This window comes from Alosa pseudoharengus, unplaced genomic scaffold, assembly GCF_046254945.1.
Source record: "Alosa pseudoharengus isolate Yale_2024_CS ecotype anadromous, Long Island Sound unplaced genomic scaffold, YU_APseudo_1.1 YU_APseudo_1.1_scf_3, whole genome shotgun sequence".
Classification (NCBI taxonomy): Eukaryota; Metazoa; Chordata; class Actinopteri; order Clupeiformes; family Clupeidae; genus Alosa; species Alosa pseudoharengus.
In genome coordinates, this window is record NW_027468718.1 from 34,078,874 (window position 1) to 34,102,973 (window position 24,100).

The following is a 24,100-nucleotide window of genomic DNA, read 5'->3' on the forward strand; positions in this document are numbered from 1 at the left end:
AGCTGATTTAAGCTAATTCACTAACTCAAGACTTCAAGGCCATCATGGATATAAAAAGTTTTTTGAAAATAACGAAAGGATGGAGGGAACATAGCAAAGCTTGGAGTTATTTCAGATGGACTACAACAAGGTAGGCAAAATTATGGTGCTTCAAACCTTAGTGCAGCTGGAATAATGCTTAGGCTGATAAGCGCATGCAATGTTTAAAGCCATACACAACGGTAAATTGGAACAAAACTAAAGGTAACTTTAGCCTGTATAAAGTTGTCCAAATTAATAGGTCGTAATTAGGCGTTGTTGTTGTAAAGATATTGCATGTAGATGTTGTACTATATAGGCTACTAAATTGTTAGGTCACCAATGCACGAACAAAACCGGGAAATGGACAAATATGATAATGGCTTTGAATGTTTCCGTCCGTGCACGGGGGAGTCTGTAGATTGGTGTGCAACGCATTCATTCATGCAGGCCTGTGGTCATGCATGGGCCCTTAAAATAGCATCTGAATTTGCGCCACAGACTTCAGACCAGGGAGTTCCTGGTCTGTGGCGGAATTGTTTTCTGAAACTGCAAAATATCAACAGTGAACGTTTGCGCCGGAACACGCCCCGTATTTTCGCTGAACCGCCCCCGTGGGCGCAATCGAATTCCCTAATTTACAGGCATGTACCTGTGGAGGGAAAATTCCAATATGCGCTGACTGCAAAATAGGAAAGACAAAAGCGCGAGTATACAAAGCCAATTGCGCTGGGACGCAAGATAGAGCCCAATGTGTGTGTGTGTGTGTGTGTGTTAGACATTTGTGTGTGTTCCCTTACTAATGTTTGTGTGGTCCCATAACAGGCTCATGGCTGCTCAGTATTAGTTAGTTCTGCCTCATACATGATCCTGAATACAATTAGTGAGGCCTGTGTAAGGCACTGGAACATGAATAACAGCATATTGAAGAACACATTGATTTTACCATTAATTGTTGACTGGGTAAAGTCATATTTTCACTCATTTTTACTGTAGATGCAGAGGGAGGGCCTCCTGGTGCCAGGATATAATAACAGGAGTTAAAAATACATCACCTTGACCTTTGGGCATTGATCACATACTCTCAACTACTGCATGTTCACAATATGATTTCATTATTAGTAACATAAAACACATTTGAATGATCTCTGTGATTAGGTACATTGATTTGAAACAGCATTGAGTTAAATGACTACTGTATAGTGTCTCAATGGAAACAATGGAACATATTTTATACAGTGACATCCATACAATAAATGATCACAAGTGTAAACCTGAGATTTTAAAAAGTCAGTGTGTCTCATGCTGGTGTTTTCTCTCCTCTAACTGATTCTCATCTCCTCATGCTGATCAGTTCTGGTCCACACAGATACACTATCAGCTCAGTATATGGGCTGCTCTACTCTTACTGACTGAGATCTTCATTGGTAAGATCCTCATTGGAAATTTACCAGTGTTAATGTATGGAAACACTCTCTCAGTGAAAGTGTGTCTGAGAGTGTGTAGGTGTGTGTTACTATCAGGGTCAGAGAATGACAGCTCTCCTCTGTCCCAGTCCAGCTGCACTCTGATCCTCTGGAGTTTCAGCTTCACTGTGAGGAAATGATGAGGCTGTGATGGAGCTTGTGCTGTATATTCACCATCACAATACTCCAGATGTAACTCTCCACTCACAGGGCCAAAATATTCTCCCTTCCTCGGGGCCGACTCTGTCTTCACACCCACCCACCACTGTGTGTTCTCTCCAACCTCCACATCCCAGCAGTGAGTCCCTGAGTTAAAGCCCTCAGAGCCCAGGACAGTGGGATACACATCAAACCTCTCTGGGTTATCAGGAAGCTGCTGTTCCTCATCACCACATCTCACACTGGTCAGATCCTCAGACAGGATGAGTTGTGGGTCTGCAGTGTTGGGATCCAGAGTCAAAGGAGCTGCAGAGAGAAATGAGAACAGTGAAAAGAGACACACACACACACACACACACACACACACACAAACACACACTGAAACACACGCACAAACAAACATACAAACACACATAGACATACATACAAATACAAACACAAACACACACAGACCTACACGCATACATACAAATACAAGCACACACAGACACACAGACACACAGACACACACACAAACAGCCCTCAACTCTTAATGCACATAACCACTAAACTCCAATGACTAAATCATTTGTGTGTGTGTGAGCACATTTGTGTGTGTGTATTATTTGTACGTGTGTGTATTTTTTTGTTGCTGAAGCATGTGCTCTATATGTACCGCCTTTATATCAACTAAAAAGGGTGTGTTTTTGATGCACTTTGCGTCAAGCGGGTTCTAAAAAATGTATGCGTATGCTTGGTCCTTACTGCATCGTGATTAACATGTTATGGCTGACAGCCCTAATACAAACATAATGTTAACCATCTCCTTGCTTAACTAGTTGTAAATGTCGCTAGCTAGCTGAAGTTTACTGTCGTATAGATGTAGCAAACCATGTTCAATCTTTCTGCCAATTAACATTAGCCTACTATAACTTCATTGAGTAGGCTAAATGCCAAACTCCGATGTTGATCCATCATCACTGCACCCTCGATTGACGTTTACCACAGTAGCCTAAATATGTGCGGATTCTTTTAACTCTTTTGAACACAGATCCGCTGTTTATAAGGCCAGCATAGGGCCTGCATATGTACAGATGTACCGTTTGTACAACAGGACAGGAGCACGCAAAATACATCATTCAATCTCTATGGACGAAATTCTCGCTTGACCCACCCGCAAACGCGCTGAGACCAGGTCGGGGGCCCCCTAGCGGCTCGGGGCAGTTGCCTGCCTTGCCTGTTGACAAAGTGCGCCTCTGTGTGCAACAATAACCTGGCACTCAACACTCAGAAGAGCAAGGAGATCATTGTGGACTTCAGGAGAACCAAGAACAAGGCACACACCCCCTCGTGTGTCTAGCTTTAAGTTCCTTGGGGTCCACATCACAGAAAATCTTTCTTGGTCTCTCAACTCCTCCAGTCTGGTAAAGAAGGCGCATCAGCGCCTTCACTTTCTACGAACCCTTAAGAAAGCACACCCACGTCCTAGGTTTCTAACAGACTTCTACAGTTGTACCATTGAAAGCATACTCACTAACTGCATCTCTGTATGGTACGGCAACTGCAACGCTGCCGATTGCAAGGCACTTAAAAAAGTAGTGAAATCTGCTAGTCAGTCACAGCAGTGTGTGTGTGTGTGCTTGAGTTTCGGTGTGTACAAGCGTGTGTGTGATTGGGTGTGTGTGAGCGTGTGTGCATTTTCACTATATTCAACACAAATGGGTCTCTAAAGTAAATAGCAATAATCTGATCAAAGATCTCTTTCTCTCTCTCTCGTGCACACATTTGTGTGTGCCCTCACTGTGTTTGTGTTTGACTTACTGTACTGTACAATCTACAGCAAATGCAGTTAGGGAAAGAAATGTACTTACTGTACTGAACAGTTTCCTGCATCTTCTCCCAGACTCTGAACTTCAGGTTGCCCAGGTGCTTTGCCACATTGATCAGAGCTCCTGAAACCCTCTCTGGATCCTGCAGTGTGCACTGGGCTCTGGAATAACATTCAGCAGTCAGTGCTGCTGTGGGTTTGGGTTCAGAACCACAGAGAAGAGAGAGACAGGAGGCAGATCACTCACCTTTCCACTGTGCTCTTGTAGTTCTGTGAAACAACAAAAGAAACGGAATGTGTTTTTTTTTCTGCTGTTATGATGACGACACATGCACATGCTCGCGCACACACACACACACCAGAGTCTCGCAGACCCACCCCCAACCAACCACACCAACACAACACTCACAAAAGATCACCACACCACACTAACATCACACTAATGCCACACTCAATGGAAATCACCAACACTACATGACCATAGACCAACTGATTAAACATGAACAGTCTGTGTCTGTGTCTGTGTCTGTGTCTGTGTCTGTGTCTGTGTCTGTGTCTGTGTCTGTGTCTGTGTCTGTGTCTGTGTCTGTGTCTGTGTCTGTGTCTGTGTCTGTGTCTGTGTCTGTGTCTGTGTCAGATGTGAGGGGAGGGTTCTTACCTGCAAGAATGTGATGTCATCAGCATTTATCTGCTCCTCTATGTCTGTGATTGTGATTGAGAGAGATGAGATCTCCCTGTACATCTTCTCAATCTTCTCCTTCATCATCTGACTCTTCTGCTCCTCTTCCTCACTCAGTGTAGCTATCCTGGCTGCCTCTTCATCTTGTAGAAACTGGTGAAGCTTCTTAAACTCCTTCTTGATCTGCTTCTCTGTGTTTAGGGCCTGTGTCTTACATAGCACAAAATGTCAAAATCATGTATATACAATATTTTACATACAAAATGCCACTAGCATATATTCTGTGAGTCTTCTCTTTACCTTAATGTGTTTTGCTGTTTCATCACTGATTAGTTTAGTTTCTTTATGCTTCTTCATCTTTTCTTTCAGCTTGGCCAGCTGTGTCCTCAGTTGCTCCTGAAACATGAAATATACAAGTTATGCTGCAACAACACAAACAAACATGCATTCAAAGTCAGTACATTGTCATGATGGAAGGAAAAAAGTACAAAATCAGCTTTCTATTTAGACCATGTATGGTTAAGTCTCAAAGGCTTAGTATGACGTTTTATGAATGAACCCCAATATCATTAAATAACATTATAAAATAAAACCATGGAACTCATCTTACCTTATAATCACGTGTAACCTCAACAACAGGACTAAAGTTGTGATTCTTATGTTCCCTTGAGTCTCTACACACCAGACACACAGGCTGTTTATCCTCCAGACAGAAGAGCTTGAGTGTCTCACTGTGCAGACTGCAGAGCACCTCAGACCCTGCTGAAGCTCTGTGACTTCTCTCCTGTAAGTAGGTCTCACACAAGTTCTTTAGGTCCAAGTTAAGTTGCGGATTTGAATTTGTGAATCTTTTCCTGCATATAGGACATTCTTGGTGTCCTTTTGTTTCCCAGAGCTGCTGCAGACAGACTTTACACACACTGTGACTACACTTCATGATGACAGGATCCTTGAAGATGTCACGGCACACAGGACAAGAAAAATCCTCCTCTGTGAAAAAACATTTGGAGGCCATTTTCTAAGCTCACTGTAAAGTATGTGATGACCCCTAACAATGATGTCCTGGTGGAAAGTAGAGTCCGAGTCCTGATGAAAAGTAGAGTCCTGAGTCCTTCTGCAAAATTCTTCCTTCAGTCTTTCAGATCTTCAGTCTGAGGGGTGGATTGGTCATATAAGGCCTTTATCACGGCAGCCGAAGTAGGACGTGAACAGCTCGCTTCCTGTGTGAGCACAGGTGTTTCTAATTAAGTGTCAGATTCAGCCACAGTTACTTCCACCAGAGGCCTCGTTAAAGTTTTTAGGAACACCTGTGGTTTGCCTGCCAACAGGAAAGTGAACAGCCCTGCTTCAGCTGCCGTTCACCTGTGTTCTCACACAAATCAGAGGGAGGAGCCTTGAAGTGACGGAATGATTCTGATTGGTTAGTGTAGTCTCATGCATGTGTAAAGTAAAGTAGTTTACTCAAAGATTACATCCAGAACAAATGAACATTGAAAATGATTAGACTACATTCAGATCAATGGACATTCACAATCTTTGAACGTGCCTTACAAAATCGGTCAGTGATGCATTTTTTTTCATTTATTTTAATTTGAATCACTTTGTATTATATCACTGCAGGTCCTACTGCTGTCACTGATGTTGGTTTACTGCATTTTACTGCATTTTACTGCACACTGTGTGTGTGTTCTGTTATTTGTAGCGTCGTCACTCATGTTTGATGCCTCATCATTACCTGCCTATCAGGTGTCTGAACTCCCAATTGTAGCCTACTACAGCACTTTGGTCAGCTGGTGTTGTTTTTAAAGTGCTTTATACATAAACTTGACATGACTTGTCTGCCACATGGTGTTTTGATATTAACACATATAGATAAACGTTCCTGCCTTGGCGTCAGGCTCTCACCTGGAGACAAAAAAGGCCAAACGACGGTCATCAGTCATACAATGGGGCAACGGGAGGAGGTGTGGGCAGAACCATCACAGGCAGGTGGCCACCGAAACTCAGTTAGCACAATTAGCATTGTTACCTGATGGCAAAACATTTACATTGATTCAGTTAGCACACATTTTATCCAGAACTACTTACAGAACAATGAACAAACCTCAAGCTACAGAACATAACATGATTCAAGCTAGAATACAGAGGAGACCTTATCTCTGTGAATTGACAGGCTGGTAGGGGAAAGCTGGCTCTGTAGTGGGAGCTGAACTGGAGTGCATCACTTCAATATCTGACAAAAGGACCCTGAACAAACTGAGTGTCACCCACTCCACAGCACTGTGGGTGACACTCACACACACAGGCAGCCTCAGTCATTGCAAGCGCCTCTTGATTGATTTATCACCCACTATGTGGATACTGTTTTTAGAATTGATTTAGATGAAGTGTTAGTTAGTATAATTTGTATTTTAGTATATTCTTTATCTTCTACTGTCCTTATTGCTTAGTTGTGTTTTTTTATATTATATTCTTTACTATATTCTACTGTTAGTGAATGTGTGTGTGTTGTCTGTATGCTACTGAGACCTTGCATTTCTCCTGGGGATCAATAAAGTATCTATTTATCTATCTATCTATCTATCTATCTATCTATCTATCTAGGAAACACCACTGCATCAGGCAACACTCTTACTAGAGGATAAGAGAGCAGACATTATAAGTAGTCAAAGTATAGGAGAAAAGAGTAGGAGGCAAAGTCCTTTCAGGCGACCACTCAGCGGCCATATTGTAATGCTTTTTGGGCACTTATTGGGCATCTATTTCGGCAGAAATCCATGTGTGCAAGGCATCACGACCCCAACCTTGCTCCAGAGGCGAGATCACAACACGATTGGCATGATGTATTCACAACACACCACATGATTGGCACAATGTATTCACATGTCAACTTGTTTGCTGCAGAAGGGGCAGGATATGTGCAGACAACTGCCATACTGGCGTTACAAACTAACCCCATGCATTTCTATGGAGGATTTTTTGAGTGCTGTGTCTCCTCATTACAAAGTCTCTGGAGGAGGTAGGCGAAGGTAGGAAAGGGAAGTGCATAGGGTGTGTGTTTGGTGTGTTAGGCATTAGAAGCCTCATTTATTTATGTTTAACCCATTTACTCCTAAAATGCCTGCTAAAAACGCCTATAGAATCCTATGGCATTCTAGACTAAATAACCTTTTTTCCTGAGGGTTTTCTGAAAACATACTAAAAATTGTCAACGTCTACCAAAATTTAATATCTAAGCCTCTGTAGCACCTAGAAACATGAAATAAAAATCATGCTGCGCTACGCAGCATCCAGCGGGAGGGTCAATGTTGCGCTACGCAGCATCCAGCGGGAGGGTCAATGTTGCGTCATGCAGCATCCAGCGCGAATGGGTTAATGTGCCAAAGTTTGAGAAGCTTGTGTTCAGTCTTCAGTGTAGCACCATCAGGAGTGTATTTTACTGGAATAAAGACCGAACACTGTATAAACTAAAGAAAACTCATTTTTTCCTTGCAAGCATCCTGGCTGTGTGTGTGCTTGCCGGAGTTCATGCCAGCTGACATGATGTGGAAATATAGGAGCTACATGTCAAGATGATAAAGATGAGGAATTGCAGAAAAATACTTTGAATAGTGGAAAACATGGAGCACATTTTTATTCATGCATTGTATGTGTAAATAAGTGGATATTGAGAATACAATAAAAACAGAAGCATTTTTGTGTAAAATGAACTTCATTTCAATTCAGCTATCAGCATCTATATGTCTGAACGCTTGTGTCTCCTGTTATCGCTGATGGGTAACATGCTTAACATGGACATATTCGTCGGTGGATGTACGTGTCTAATGTTGAATGAGTGTCTTCCAGAATGCAGTGCGAGTGAATGCTATAATGTGTAATGTCGGTTATAATAGTTGTCGTTGCTTTTACCATGTATAAATACTCTTTTGATCCCGTGCGGGAAATTTGGTCTCTGCATTTATCCCAATCCGTGAATTAGTGACACACACTCAGCACACAGTGAGGTGAAGTACACACTAATCCCGGCGTAGTGAGCTGCCTGCAACAACAGCGGCGCTCGGGGAGCAGTGAGGGGTTAGGTGTCTTGCTCAAGGGCACTTCAGCCATGCCTACTGGTCGGGGTTCGAACCGGCAACCCTCCGGTTACAAGTCCGAAGCGCTAACCAGTAGGCTACGGCTGCCCGTTTTTGTTAGCGTGTTAGTGTCTTCGGTTGTACCTTATGTGTTTATCTCCGTGTTGATGTGTGTGGTAAACCCTTATTGTGTGTTGCATGTGCGGCTGAGACTACCCCTGTGTTGCCCTTTGTAGATGTCTGAGTCAGTCTGTGTTTTACATTGATGGCTGTTCCAATAAATGGCCGATTTGGCCAAAGGTGAATCTTGTCTGCGGGTGAGGTCGCTACAATATGTTTGACCTGCTGTGATTCTCCTACAATCTTCTCTTGAAGTAGTTTCTCTTCTAGCCTGTGTGTCTCTCTTCTTTCACTGGGAATACAATTCTGTGCTGTCTCACTGAATACAAACAGGTGCCTCTAGTTCTCTGGTAGGGTTGTTCGAGAGTACTCACAACCCTACTTGATCATGACCAAAAACACATTTTAACATAGCTTACGTTCTAACACAGGTATATATTTTTACCATCTTTACATTGACTTATTGTAGTTATGTATGGTGTAATACTGCTTTGTGGATTTAATATATGAATATATTATGGTCTGAAGTGTAGGGTGAATATTGGATTATACCCAATTTGAAGAAAATGTATTTGCGAAGATGTGTATATTTGTATCTGTATATTTGTTCATGTACACAGGCATGGTGCAATATTTATTCAATAGCTCTTACCTGAAGGCCAAACGACAGCCATCAGTCATACAATGGGGCAACAGGATGAGATGTGGGCAGAACCATCACAGGAAGACAGCCACCAAAACTCAGTTAGCACCCATATTGTTACCTGATGGCAGTACATTTGCATTTATTCATTTACACAAATACTTTTATCCAGAACGACTACAGGACAATGAACATTATTCAAATTAGGATGCAACAACAACAACACATTACACATACAAGTGCTTCACGTTTAAAGGTGCTCTAAGTGATGTTGGGCAAAGTCACTTCTGTTGACGCTCAAACAAAACAGAGATAGCTCACTACTCCCTCCCCCTCCCTCCTGTGCAATTGAAACACTCCTAAACGCACCTCGTTGTTTATTGGCTGGAACACTGTTTGTTATGTTTTGTGTGCAGGGGCCTGTACTACGAAGCGGGGTTTCTGGCTTATCTGGGTAACTTCGAGAGTAACTTGATCACGTGTGGCGTAACTTCCCGATTAACCCATACTACGAAAGGTGGATCGGTTTTAACCGAGGTATGCTGCCATGGCAATTTACGCTGCATCTCAAACCTGCTCCGACCAGGTTATGTTCTTGGTTAACCCGAGGTTTCCGTTAACCACACCCTTTATAAGTACCACCCCTCCACTAACAATTTCTCCCGAGACATGTCGGCGTACCTGGATGATCCATACGACATTGGAGCGCAAATCGGGACTCTCTTCGCAGGGCGAGGGGTTTTAGAGACCGCCAGAAAATATATATAGCATACCCGGACGATATTCTCTATGAAGATATAGATTGTCAGCCGAGGGAATTCGTTATCTTTGTCAGATGATCTAGGAAGACGTCTCATAGCAATGCCCGTACGTGGACATTCATGTATTCAATCGGTGATGCAAGAATACTGTATGTCCTAAAATAAATCGGACATAGGCCTACAGTATGCTGAACATCTGAGCAAGAATAGCCTAAAATAAATCGCACATAGCCTACAGTAGGCCTAATAAATAAAAATCACCATTTTAACAAACTTGTTGAATTGAATGTCATATTACTGTAGGCTACCCTGCACATAAAGGCTACACATTTCCACAGCACCAGAATCCGACCGAATGCCTCCCTCAACCCCCTCCATAATCGGCCTTCCACTATTATTTGCGATGGCCAACTCCTCTGCTACTGTAAAACACTCTGGTGCCTTACAGTAGTGTTCAAAGACACCTTTTTCTTGTTAGCTGTAAAACAGAGGTCAAGTGAAGGCTATAATCATAGGCCTACGTGTTTTCATAATTAAGAAATATTAATGCAAGCTATGACTATATAAACCACTATTCTGAATAATGTGTTTGTGTTTCATTTTCACCTGCTGCCATGTGCGTTTGGCAATGGTGTTGCATCTGAAATGTTTACAGGATTAGGCATACACTAAATCAGTCAATGGGGCTACTTAAACATTCAATTATCCTTATTACTGTAATCTATATGCCCACTTCTAAATTGTGTTGCATCTGTAGGCATTTCTATGAACTCAAAATAAGCAATTTAATTATTTCAACTCATTAAATACATTCCGCAAGCTATTAATCCTCCGAATGTGAAGATCATGTGGAAATAAAACTTTACTTTTAGGCATTTAGGATCTGCAATACGTTGCCAACAGCCTTGCCAGCTTGCTTTGTTCACTGCCGACGTATTTGATTTTTTTCGTAGAGTGGGTTTTAATTCCTCATAACTTGTCATAATAATTGTGCATTCCCCATCCGTAAAATAAGATGAACGCGTCATCACTGAAAGTGGTGATTTGCGCTGCAACCCGCCCCTTTTATGTGAACGCGCACAAACTCCAATGAGGTTAACCCCGGCTCAACAAATCAACTTCATAATCAGCGTCGTAGTACCGATTAACACCACTAAAGATAACCAGGTTTTGTCAACCCCGGTTTAACAAAGTAACCCTGGGTTACATCTGGGTAGGTTAAGCTCCCTTCGTAGTACAGGCCCCAGGTTGCACCAGTTTGTTTCTGTTGCCGTTTCTGGAGCCTGGGCTGTCTAATGAGTGTGTGCATGTGTGCGCTTGCTTTTGTGTATATGTGTGCTTCTCTGTGTGTGAGTTTTCGCTTCTAAGTGTGTGTGAGGGTAATAGGGTGTGTGTGTGTGTGTCTGCTTGCCTGCATTTGTGTGTGTGTTTTATGTGTCTGTGCGTGTTTGTGCATGCATGAGTGTACGTGTTTGTGTTGTGTGTGCATGCAAGTCTTTGTGTGTGCGTGTGTGTGTGTCTGTGCTTGTGTATATCTTTATGCGAATGTGTGTGCGTACCTCTGTGTACCTATGTGTGTGTGTGTGTCTGTGCTTGTGTGTTTATGTGTGTCTGTGTGTGCGTTTATGTGTGTCTGTGTGTGGCTGCATGTGTGTGCGTGTATGTTTATGTGTGGGTTTGCATGTGTTCATGAGTGTGTGTGTGTGTGACAACTTCTCATGCAGTCAGAGGGTGTCATAATGATCCTACACTTTAAAGCTGCAGTAGGCAAGATTTTTTTGATCATATTCAATGGAACCAATACTATGCTCCGACAGAACAACATAAATCAGCCGGTTTTTTGAAAAAGGCTCCACCTAGAGCCTGTTATTTATTTTGCAAAAATCCATAGCTCCCGGTTCTTCTGGTCCAATCAGAGCAGGATTGTGTGACATCTGACTGTCAATCACAGTCTGGTGCAATCTGCGGGGTATTCCAAGTACGTGGTTTAGTGACTACTCTAGTTAACTTAGAGTAAGTGGTAAACCTCCTAATAGAAGAGCTGTATGGCTTCATTCTCCTAACATAGGGCTCTTGTTGTAGGAGGTTTATCACTTACTCTTAGTTAACTTACCCAGGTTTGCCACTAAACCACGTACTTGGAATACCCCCATGGTGCGCACTGACGATCACAAACTTGATGAGAGGGTGCTCGGTGGTAGTGGGGGAGGGGCATGAGAGTTGTAAACATTCAACATTTTGGCTAAGTCCCCTCAATCTGTCAGACTTGCCAACTGCAGCTTTAAATTCCGTGCAGTTTTGAACTTGTCAGTCAAAGATACCTGTGATTACAATGCCTCGTTTTTACTTTTTCATTTTTGACTAGGTGGCACTATACATCGAATGAGTGGATATGGGATGGGTTGACATGGCCCCTGGAGTCCAACATACAAAAAAAACTGGTCATCCTAGGCCCTACGGTTCTCGAGATATTTACAGAAACTGTCCGGCCATCTACAGGCCAGTTGGTGTAGTCACTAAATGTACACATAAATTAATTTATTGTACGGCCCCCCATGAACGGAATTCCACATAACATGGCATGCATTTAGAGGGTGTCATTATGATCCTACACCTCCAAATTTGGTCATCCTAGGTCCTACGGTTCTTGAGATATTTACAGAAAACTGTGTCCCAGGGGGTCCCATCCGGCGGAAAACGAAAAACAATGGTTCCATGTCATTCTTGTGGGGCTACATGACCACCAAGTTTCTTTCAAGAGTCTTTCAGTGTCCCGAATCCTTGATGCAAAAAAAAAAAACAGAACAAAATAAACTCTGACTAAACCTATATGACCTCGGTGCGGTAGGGCTTTCATGACTGCTTTCACGTGATTTTCAGAGGTCGACCAGTTGTTCATAATAGTCGTCGACTAGTCGACTAGTTGTTAATTTATTGTTTATTAAGTTGATGCGTTAGTTGAGGAAGTTAAAGAAAATGCAGAGGGAGTTCGAGTCAATACTTAAAACTGTATTTTTGGAACATAACAGTACGAAAATTCATGTTATTCTATCCACACAGGTTAATATAAAAATGGCAAAAAAGCTACAGCAGCCTACAGTAAATATAAGTATATATACTCTTTTGATCCCGTGAGGGAAATTTGGTCTCTGCATTTACTCCAATCTGTAAATTAGTGAAACACACTCAGCACACAGTGAGGTGAAGCACACACTAATCCCGGCGCAGTGAGCTGCCTGCTACAGCGGCCCTCGGGGAGCAGTGAGGGGTTAGGTGCCTTGTTCAAGGGCACTTGAGCCATTCCTACTGGCCGGGGTTTGAACCGGCAACCCTCCGGTTACAAGTCCGAAGCCCTAACCAGTAGGCCACGGCTGTCCTAGGGGTACAACACGGGTGTCAGCTGGCAGCTTGGTTGCCTTGACCATGGAAGTAAACATAACCATTGACACCTTCACAAACACGAATTCAGCACACATTTTGCATTGTGTCTTTAGCTAAAGAATTAAACTGGAATTACCATAATCAGCAGTGGCAACTTACAACAATCAAAACAGTGTGACCTTAGTAAACATTAGCCTATAGCATACCTGCATTAGACCTACTTATCACTGTCATTGAAGTCCACTCTGCCATGTTTTTGTTTCACGATAAAAAAAACACATCGATGTGGCAGAGATGGAGACTTGACCGCTGTCGGGTGACTGTGTTACAGCTTCACTGCCAGGGAAAAAAGCGCTCGCTTGGAGTAGGCGTACTGGTGGCTGGAATAGCCAGACAAATTTCTCGATAACTTAGCTAGAGAGGGGAACAATTTTGTTAACGACTACCGCCTATAGTGTCGACTAGTGGTTGTAATAGTTGACTAGTCAACTAGTTGGTGAAGCTACTGCGCGGCGGTCATAATGATGAAATGCTCACATGCTGACATATTTACACAAACAAGCCAATTAAGTTCCACCTTACTGACGGTCACAAATTTTGTTGTCCATGTGGATTTGCTGATTGGAATCCCTGCCAATCCCCAGATAATTTACAGTTGTGTCCACCAGTAATATTGCAGCTAATTGGCTTATTTGTGAAAATGTGTGGAAGTGTTGTTGGACTATTAAAGAAGGTGAATATCATTCAGCTGGCCAGGACTATGCTGAATACAGGAGAGCAGCGTTCTCTTAACCCTTGTGTTACCCTGAAATCTTACCAACATGCTTTATCCTTGGGGTCAATTTGACCCCAGCTAAATAAACCCTCAGAAAATGATTATAATTCATATTGTTACCCAGTTTTTTTGTGACAGGTACTTAACAAGAGTGTAATAACCACCATCAAAAGCCTTACAAAACAATCCCACTCCCCCACACCCCTTTATGAACCATGGAACCCTGGCTGGCAATATTACCCATCCAGTGTCAGCAGCCCAAAGGCTTGCTGTTGCTTTACCTTTTTTTACCTGCCAAAATTACATGTAATATGTACTTGTATGTAATAATGATAATAACAATATGTTCTCACTATTACAATAATAATATCCATAATGTGTCAAATATTAATGTAGCTTATGTTTCATACAGCTGGGGTCAAACTGACCCCAAGGAACACCAATGTACAAAATATTTGTACAGGACATTGAAAACATATTATTGTACAAATTTTAATGCTTACTCTGTTGTACCCTTCAATTGAGGAAAAGTCATGAAACATGAAGCAAAATAAAAAAAAGTGAACCATATATTTTATGATGTTAAACATTGCTTGGGGTCAAATTGACCCCAAGGATAACAGGAGGGTTAAAGATGACACAGAATGTTATTATAGAAGGCACACAACTTTGGTCTGATGTACAATACACCTGTACAATATAACTGTATGCACTAACACAATATGTTCACAATACGTACAGTAGTTAAAAACACATAAGTTGTATGAAAAAGTGTGTGTATGTGTGTGTACATATGTGTGTGTGTCACTGATGTTTGTGTGGTCCAATAACAGGCTCATGGCTCATGGCTGCTCAGTGTTAGTTAGTTCTGCCCCATACATGATTCTGATCACAATTAGTGAGGCCTGTGTATGGCACTGGAACATGAATAACAGCATATCGATGAACATGTTCACTTTAGCATTAATTGTTGACTAGGTAAAGTTACACATGTCTACACATTTTTACTGGACAATTTCAAAGGAGGAGCTATTCATTTACTTACACATTATCAAACCTTCAGCCCTTTAAACATATTTTATACAGTGACATCCATACAACATATTATCAAAACCTGACAATTTAAAAAAGTCAGTGTGTCTGATGCTGGTGTATTCTCTTGATTCTCAGAGTCTCCTCTAACTGATTCATCTCCTCATGCTGATCAGTTCTGGTCCACACAGAGACACTATCAGCTCTAACTGGGCTGCTCTGCTGTTACTGAAACCTTCACAGGTAAGATCCTCAGAGGAGACACCCTACAGCCATTCAAGTATGGAAACACTCTCTCAGTGAACGTGTGTGTGAAAGTGTGTAGGTGTGCATTATTATCAGGGTCATAGAATGACAGCTCTCCTCTGTCCCAGTCCAGCTGCACTCGGATCCTCTGGGGTTTCTGCTCCACTGTGAGGGGAGTAGATGCATGAGGTGGAGCACATGCTCCATATCCAGCACCATTATAATACACATAACACAGTCCACTCATGGAGGTGTAGTCTCCCTTCCTCTGGAGAGACTCTGTCATCACACCCACATTCCACTGTGTGTTCTCTCCAACCTCCACATCCCAGCAGTGAGTCCCTGAGTTAAAGCCCTCAGAGCCCAGCACACTGGCATACTTATCAACTCTCTCTGGGTTATCAGGAAGCTGCTGTCTCTCATCACCAAATTTCACACTGGTCAGATCCTCAGACAGAATGAGACATGGGTGTGCAGTGTTGGGATCCAGAGTCACAGAAGCTGCAGAGAGGAACGAGAATGGTCTGAGTGAAACGAGAGAACACACACACACACACACACACACACACACACACACACACACACACACACACACACACACACACACACACACACACACACACACACACACACACACACACACTTTTATTTAGTCACTGTATGTGTGTGTGTGTGTGTGTGTGAGTGCGAGAGAGTGTACGTGAAGTTAAGTGACTACGTTTTATGCAATATCCTGCACGGTGGTGAAATACTCAAACAGTTGAGGAAAAGAGAGGAGCTGACCGGCTGTGTGTGTGTGCGGTCAGTCCAGCCTGAAGCTAATTACTCTGACATTTAAATGATAAACCCACATTGGCATCCGTGTGAATGCCACTGCCCCTAACAACGCTTAACCCTTAACCACTGACCTGCTTTGAGTATGGGCATGTAGCTTTAGTTAAAGCCGGTCCATGTGTGTGTTTTGCAGTGTGTCTCTGTGTGTCTTTGAGAGTGTGTACGATTGTGATTGTGAGTGTACATGTACGAGTATGATTGTGACTGTAACTATATGTGAGTGTGTGTGAGTTGAGTGTGTGTGTGTGTGAGTGGAGTGTGAGTGTGTGTGAGTGGAGTGTGTGTGTGTGTGTACGAGAATGATTGTGAGTGTACGTGTATGATTGTGAGTGTAACTGTATGTGAATTTGTGTGAGTTGAGTGTGTGTGAGTGGATTGTGTGTGTGTGAGTGGAGTGTGAGTGTGTGTGTGTTGAGTGTGTGTGTGAGTGAGGTGTTAGATGCGACTGTCAAAAAAATGGTTACAATTTGGCCCTCAGAGTTCAGGTTGGAGGGCCCCTTGGAGGTCTGAACCGGCACTGTCCAAACCAAACACTGTGTGAAACAAACACTATCATGGAATTTGGACATCACAATAAATGAGGGTACCCATAAATAATCTACAGTGATAAGAGGTTTAATTGACATAAATGACTTTTGTATGTGTAGGCTATCATCTAGAAACTACAACAGAGCCTTTCTTTGCAGCCCATCGGTGGTTCTCAAAGCTCTCAAAGTTCCACAACCCCCCGCCCGGTCAGACGGCAACCGATACCAGACAACCCCCCCCCCCCCCCGTCGGACAACCTACCACCTTGACTAACACATTTCCTGCGGGAAACCCTGAACTATATGTGAGTGTGTGTGAGTTGAGTGTGTGTGTGTGTGTGTGTGTGTGTGTACGAGAATGATTGTGAGTGTAACTGTATGTGAATTTGTGTGAGTTGAGTGTGTGTGTGTATGTGAGTGGAGTGTTTGTGTGTGTGAGAGAGTGGAGTGTGAGTGTGTGTGAGTGTGTGTACAAAATGTGTGTGCATGTGTGAGAGTGTACATGTATAGTAGGAGGCATTTTAACAGCCTGGAGTTGTTATACAACAAGTCAAAGTGTCCATATACAAATCAAAAGAATATCAGAATATCTCAATAATAGTCACATTCTTACTAGAGATCCCGCGATACAAACATGTCACGATATTTAGTCAAAGTAAAAATCTGACGTAACACGCACTAAATAAACTTTCTCTCTTAACAAGCAGTAAGAGCAGATAAACTTTTCCACTGTGAATGGCCTCCTCAAGCCACCTGATAGTACCATCTATCAGAATGCATCTGTTGAACGCTGCTCAGCCTTCTTGAACTTTTTTCACACAAAAATTGAGGCAATCCATCAACAATTGGAGTGTTCAATTACTAAGCTGAAACAACCATGCTCCTTGATTGAGTTGGGCTCACCTACTATAAATGCACTCAGTGAATTCAGTCTCCCTGCTGAAAGTTACATCTCTGGTCTCATCACCAAGTGCAACTCCTCCACCTGTCAGTTGGACCCTGTTCCGACAAGCCTGGTCAAGATGTGCCTACCATCCATCATCTCAATGATAACATCAATAATTAACACCTCGCTCATCACTGGTCAAATCCCTCCTTCATTGAAGACTGCTATTGTCAAACCAACCCTGAAAAAACCTGGGCTGAACCATGATGACCTCAACAACTACCGACCCATCTCCAATTTACCATTCATTTCAAAAATTATGGAGAGGGTGGTGGCATCTCAACTTCAGGATCATTTGAAGGACAATGATCTGTTTGAGCCATTTCAGTCTGGATTTCGACCAAAGCACAGCACAGAGACTGCCTTGGTGAAGGTAACAAATGACCTCCTCTGCACAGCTGATGCTGGACTCATCTCCATCCTAATCCTCCTTGACCTGAGTGCAGCTTTTGACACCATATCCCATCAGCTGCTTCTGGAGCGTCTTACCAGCATTGGAGTGCAGGGCAGTGATCATCAATGGTTCACCTCCTATCTCTCTGGCATGACACAGCTTGTCCAGATTTTGGACCACAAGTCGGAGAGTGCTGCTGTCACAAAGGGAGTGCCACAGGGGTCTGTTCTGGGGCCCCTGCTCTTCATCATCTACCTCCTCCCACTGGGAAATATCCTGAGGCAACATGGTGTTCAGTTTCACTGCTATGCTGATGACACCCAGCTTTATATGTCCACCAAACCGACTGCCTCCCTTCCTCCTGCTGCGATGACTGCCTGTCTGCATGATATAAATCTTTGGATGACTAACAACTACCTGACACTGAACAGTAACAAGACTGGATTACTTGTTGTTGGCTTAAAAACAACGCTGGCAAAGATGGAAAACAGACTCTCCCTATCTATAGATGGCTCCAACATTGCCTGCTCCACCAAGGTGAAGAGTCTTGGTGTTCTACTAGACAGCACACTTTCATTCACTGCCCATATTAACAGTGTGTCTCGCAGCGCCTTTTTCCATCTGCGCAACATCGCAAGACTGCGCCCCTCCCTCAGTCAGCAGAGTGCAGAAGTACTTGTAAACGCCTATGTTACATCCCGCATTGATTACTGCAATTCCATCTTCTCTGGCATTCCACAGAAATCACTCCACCACCTACAAATAATCCAGAACTCTGCAGCCAGGATAGTAACAGGCACAAAGTCCACAGGCCACATAACACCTGTACTGTTGCAGCTACACTGGTTACCAGTTACCCAGAGAGTCCAGTTTAAGATCTTACTGTTGACATATAAGGCCCTGCATAACCTTGCTCCCAATTATATAACCGACCTCTTAGAGAGCTACACCCCTTCCCGCTCACTGCGATCCTCATCAGCTGGTCTGCTCAAGGTGCCCAAGATGAACCTCAGCACCATGGGAGAGAGAACGTTCTCCCACACAGCCCCAAAGCTATGGAACTCACTTCCAAACAACATCAGGCAGTGTGAATCCACTGCCCAGTTTAAAAAGGAACTGAAAACGTATCTCTTCAGACTAGCCTATGGACTGTGATATGGCTAAATGGACTATATATATATTTTTTTCCTTTTTTGATATATATATATATATATTTTTTTTTCCCTTCTATTTGTTTTATCTGTAAAGCGACCTTGGGTGTCCTGAAAGGCGTTCTTTAAATAAAATGTATTATTATTATTATTATTATAAACATAATTGTGTTTACAGTATTATTGTCTATTATCATGTACGATACCAATTAATCATTCTTTAGGACATGGAATTAATCATTTAATTAGTCTGTGAGGCCATCATTAAAAATATTTTCGTTTGCCGTAACCCGACCGACCCTGTCAATTTAGAACCGACCCAAATATTTATTTTTTTCCCTTTTTAGTCCGACCGACTTGCCAGTTGTAAACTTGCGTTAAGACCGACCGATTTTTTATTTTACTCTAAACAACCGATACAAATGCAATAAAATAATATTTATTTTAGTAGGCCTAAGTATTGTGCATATAAATTGCCTACATGCAAATGTCGGCTCTCTTCAATAAAACCCTGTGACGTCATCTCTACACCATTGGTTTACGCATGTCACACTATGGCCTATACGCTTCGTTTCATTCACACAAACATGCTGGTCTGCAGAGACGTGGAGTGAAATTAGGCCCGGTGCTTCGTCTGATAACTTGCTGCGCGATTGATCATGAAACCGCGGAACGACAAAAAAGAAAACAAAAGTTTCTGCTATCGATGTCATTACGGTCGCTCTCATTGAGGCTGAATGGAGACGAAATTCGCCCTGGTTGGGCGAAATGAAAGCGAATCGCCGAGGCAGGCGAAACAAAGTTGGCCAAAGTTTAACTTTATTTAAATGAGGACCATTTGAAAACCAATCAGGTCCGCGTCTTTGTGTTTGGAGGTGGGAGTTACAAATAAGTTTGACCAAGATGGCGGAGACTACCTGAGCTGTAACACGAAAATTTGTATGTGATTAAAACGTTTCTACACGAGCATTGGCACTTGTATCAACACGAATTGTGGTTTATATGCCACACAAACTTAGTCAGACCACATACACCACTAAATATATGTTACACCACTAATATATATGTTAGTTTAAGCACTCGATCTTTTTAGCTAGCTGACAGGCGAAATGCTAGTATTTTAGGACATTGGATGCTACATGCTGCAACACAGGTATGAAATATATTATGTCTTATTGACCTTGTTGTTTCTATGAACATGAATTGTTGTTTATAGGCAACATCAACTTAGTCGACGCATAATGACCCCTGGATATCTTTATTAAGTACTTAAACGTTGCCAGGTGTTTCGCTGGTGTTTCGCTGTGTGGAAACCCACCGTCAAACATGGAGCCATACAATAAAGTGGTGGTATGAGCGTTCATTCAATGCAGGTGTCTGCGCGAGAGAAACTCTGAAGCTCTGCTTCAACCTGTTGGAAGGCTATTTAACAACACTTAATAGAATGATGTTGACTTTTGGAACTTCCATAGAAACAGAGCAGAGACTGTATAATACACTGTATAGCATTGAGTATTGTATGTCAAATTTGAATATAACGCGGCCAAAAGCTATTATAGCCTTCTTTCTGTTAAAGATCATCAGATCAGTGATTTACGCCTATCTGCTCCACCTTAAGCTGGTATTGTGTTTCCTGAATCCTTACATTCAGGCATTCAAATTAAACTTAATTAAAAAACATGTAATTTTTTTTTCTCCATTTGCCTACGAGTGTATGATGCTTGCATGAGGGAAACATCCCAAAACAATAGCACCCATATAATTGTTTTGAGAAGTATTTCTTTTCTTACGCAAGCATCATGCAACCATACAAAAGCAATGAACCTAATTATATCTTACATTAGTAAAGCAGTCCTCTGATGTGCATGTCACAAAACATTTAAGTGAAAGTGCATGTATAACAATATAGGCATAATAATGATTGTGATAATGATAATTTGATTTGGGGGGGTTGTTTGGGGGGGTTGTGTACGTGTAGATGAGCCCTATGACTCCAAAGTCTGCCATGACCAGGCCTCAGGTCAAAGAAGTTTGAGAAAGGCTGGTCTATATAACCTTCATAAGAATGAGGTTTGCAATGGTGCGCCTGCAGGCACGGGTTGAAGACCCAGTCAGTTACGTCACAATATGCACATTTGTTTAAATTCATACCTACGTATAGCCTAGAAATCTAGACGCACCCTAGCGGCAGCAAATTACATTTGCTGCCAGGGCTAGTCTAGCAACTCTCCTTTGGCTTGTGAGCTCGAAAAATTTTACTTCTATCAGGCCAATCAAATCGTGTATAGAGTCGTTAGGCGGGCTTAACATAATGATTGATGCCAGAGTTGCAACGGTTTGGCTTGAATTCCCTGCTACTTGAAAACAAAGAAGATGGATGTGGCTGTTGGCGAACAGCGTGACACGAGTTAAGCTTTTTTTAAGTTGGCAAAAGTTTGAACTAGCCAACTAGCTCCGTTGGTGGGAAAACGCATGGGACTCATAGCGCTGTCCTATTGCGTGCAGAGGGAATTTGAAAGACAACCGATTATCCCGCCCCTCGGACTGAGCACTGCGAACGGTGAGTGCCCAGACCCTACATTTTAACCTACGTAATCACCATGACCAAAATTGTACTTTTTTTTTTACTTTGACCTACCTACCGACCCATTTTTTTTTTTTTTTTTGGCTGTTACTGCAAACAAGAATATTTTTAAGGATGGCCTGAACCGAGCTAGCTAGCTAGCTAATGATGCAAGTGGATGGCTATAGCTACGGGAGCGTACCTATATGTTCCCCGGGTCCTATGTTCCCCTCTTTGTATGGGACCGGGGAACATAGGACCCTTTTTTAAAACCCTAACTATAACCCTAACCCTGAGCAGGGAACATAGGGATGACCCTAGGGATGTAACAGCATGAAATTTTAACCTCACGGTTATAGTGACCAAAATTATCACGGTTTTTGGTATTATCGCTGTATTTTTAAAGTTCAGAAAGCACTAATAGGCCTACACAAGCTGAAATAGTTTCAAAAAGTGTGACAGCATTTACTATATTACAAAATATAGGCAAAACCCTATCAAAAGAGCAACATTTAACCAGGGATGCATTTTCACCTGGGGGTGCTGAGGGAGGGTAAAAAAATGTTTTACCGAGTAGATGCGATTCCTTTATTTTGGTGCAGGCCTACATCCTGACTGCACAAACAAACCTGGCTGAGCTGAGCATTCTTGATTCATAGCATAATGTTACCGTGGCATTGTGTGTTGTCCCATTCACATTTTCCTTGGTCATGTTTAATTAGCTTTGTGCCACAGTTAAATCCATCAAGTAGATAACAGAATCAGTAGGGTACCAGTTTTGTTTCATTGTACCAGGCCTATTACTGTATGTCAAAAGCGAGCTTGGATGAAGCTGGGAAGGATTAAACACATGGTTTCCACACCGTGGTAATCAACCGTGATAAATCATGATATTTGAAATGAAAACGGTAATTGTTATCGTCAACATTTTTATTGTGGTTTACCATTATACCGGTAATCGTTACATCCCTAGATGACCCTATACAGCTATGCGCTAACAAGTGACAAGCAGTTGAGGGAATTTGCTTAAACTTAATATACTGTTGCAAGTTCACAGTATAAACTATCCACTTCAACTAATATCAGTAATGTTCTCCATTGAAACTAAACCACGCACACAGTTTGTGTGTTTGTGTTTCACTCACTGTACTGAACAATGTCCTGCATCTTCTCCCAGACTCTGAACTTCAGGTTGCCCAGGTGCTTTGCCACATTGATTTGAGCTCCTGAAACCCTCTCTGGATCCTGCAGTGTGCACTGGGCTCTGGAATAACATTCAGTAGTCAATGGTGCTGTGGGTTTGGGTTCAGAACCACAGAGAAGAGAGAGACAGGAGGCAGATCACTCACCTTTCCACTGTGCTCCTGTAATTCTGGAAAATAAGAAAGGATAAAAGTATTAAAGAGGCCATATTATGCAAAACTCACTTTTCTGTGCTTTTGTATGTCCATTTGGGTCTCTGATTCTGCTTCGACAAACACTCCAGGTGCGAAACAAAACCTTGCGTTGAGTTTTTGTGCATTAGTTGAGAGAGGTTGATGTCAGAAACTATGTGCTTCTGTGAGCTATTCAGAAATCTCCCTTATTGAGACGTCACAATTAGGGAAATTTGAGTATTACTACCCCCAGAGCCATATAGGGCGCTGACTACCCACCCCCATCTGAAAATACCCACCCACTAGGTTATTGCAATTTCAGTCATTTTCAGCCATGAATTGTTTGATTTTCGAGGGTCTCCGAGGGGGGTCCCAGAACTCCATAACGAAAAAAAGCTGGAGGGTTTCCTCTGCCTGGTTTCCTCCTGCAATGACTCTTAACACCCTTACAGACAGTGGATGATTCTTACCAACAAGAATGTGATGTCATCAGTTCCCATCTCCTTCTCTATGGCTCTGATTGTGTCTGAAAGAGATGAGATCTCTCTGCTCATCTTCTCAAACTCCTCCTTCATCATCTGACTCTTCTGCTCCTCTTCCTCCCTCAGTGCTGCGATCCTGGCTGCCTCTTCATCTTGTAGAAACTGGTGAAGCTTCTCAATCTCCTCCTTGATCTGCCTCTCAGTGTGTAGGGCCTGAGTCTGGATAAAAACAATTCATGTTTAATTATTTACAAATGGCCTTTGTGCAGAGTGATGACCAGAGTGCAGAGTGAGGTTGAATACAATCCAAGCAGCAGTGAGAAGAGATACAGAATAACAATACTGAATTTCAGTCAAACTGACATACAGTGGCATCAAAAGTGCAGAGCAGAAGTAGAAGTGTACTGGAACATGATGGAAGCTCATGGAGAAGTCCCTGACAGGGCAAACATGACACTGATCTGAAGTGAAGCGGAAATAAAAAGCGAAAGTCAAATCTGACAACTTGTAGAATGATATAAAAGACGTGAATCAGAAGCTTTAAACCGTTGCCATTGACAGCGGACATACATTTTTCGGAAACAGATTTCGGATCGTTGGGATGGCCCATTAAATGGAACTTCCTGAAGCACTCTGAGAAGCCAGACGCATCATTTAGGATTATTTC

At 42.5% G+C, this 24,100-nt stretch overlaps 2 protein-coding genes across 2 annotated transcripts in view; both read right to left on the reverse strand.

Annotated features, from left to right (window-relative positions):
* Window positions 1–1,395: 1,395 nt before the first annotated feature.
* LOC143099929 (zinc-binding protein A33-like) lies at window positions 1,396–5,144 on the reverse strand. The gene is made up of 6 exons (XM_076262839.1): window positions 4,740–5,144; window positions 4,430–4,525; window positions 4,109–4,339; window positions 3,698–3,720; window positions 3,494–3,612; window positions 1,396–1,949 (listed from the first exon to the last, which is right to left on the reverse strand). Exons 1-6 carry the CDS (start codon window positions 5,142–5,144, stop codon window positions 1,396–1,398), a joined length of 1,428 nt encoding a protein of 475 aa, XP_076118954.1.
* Window positions 5,145–14,402: 9,258 nt separating this feature from the next.
* LOC143100698 (E3 ubiquitin-protein ligase TRIM35-like) overlaps window positions 14,403–24,100 on the reverse strand; it is a 44,078-nt gene continuing 34,380 nt past the window's right edge. The window contains exons 5-8 of the mRNA XM_076264104.1: window positions 23,422–23,652; window positions 22,925–22,947; window positions 22,721–22,839; window positions 14,403–15,661 (exon numbers count right to left, since the gene is read on the reverse strand). Coding sequence (XP_076120219.1) covers window positions 15,120–15,661; window positions 22,721–22,839; window positions 22,925–22,947; window positions 23,422–23,652 — 915 coding nt within the window. The 3' untranslated portion in view covers window positions 14,403–15,119. The remainder of the gene's footprint in view (window positions 15,662–22,720; window positions 22,840–22,924; window positions 22,948–23,421; window positions 23,653–24,100) is intronic.

Excerpts from the sequence above, each read along its gene's own strand:
- LOC143099929 (XM_076262839.1), bottom strand. The coding sequence starts at position 5,144 with ATGGCCTCCAAATGTTTTTTCACAGAGGAGGATTTTTCTTGTCCTGTG. Across the intron at positions 3,721-4,108 it reads ATGACATCACATTCTTGCAG|AACTACAAGAGCACAGTGGA; the intron begins GTAAGAACCCTC and ends GTTGTTTCACAG. Across the intron at positions 1,950-3,493 it reads GCAGGAAACTGTTCAGTACA|CTCCTTTGACTCTGGATCCC; the intron begins GTAAGTACATTT and ends TTCTCTCTGCAG.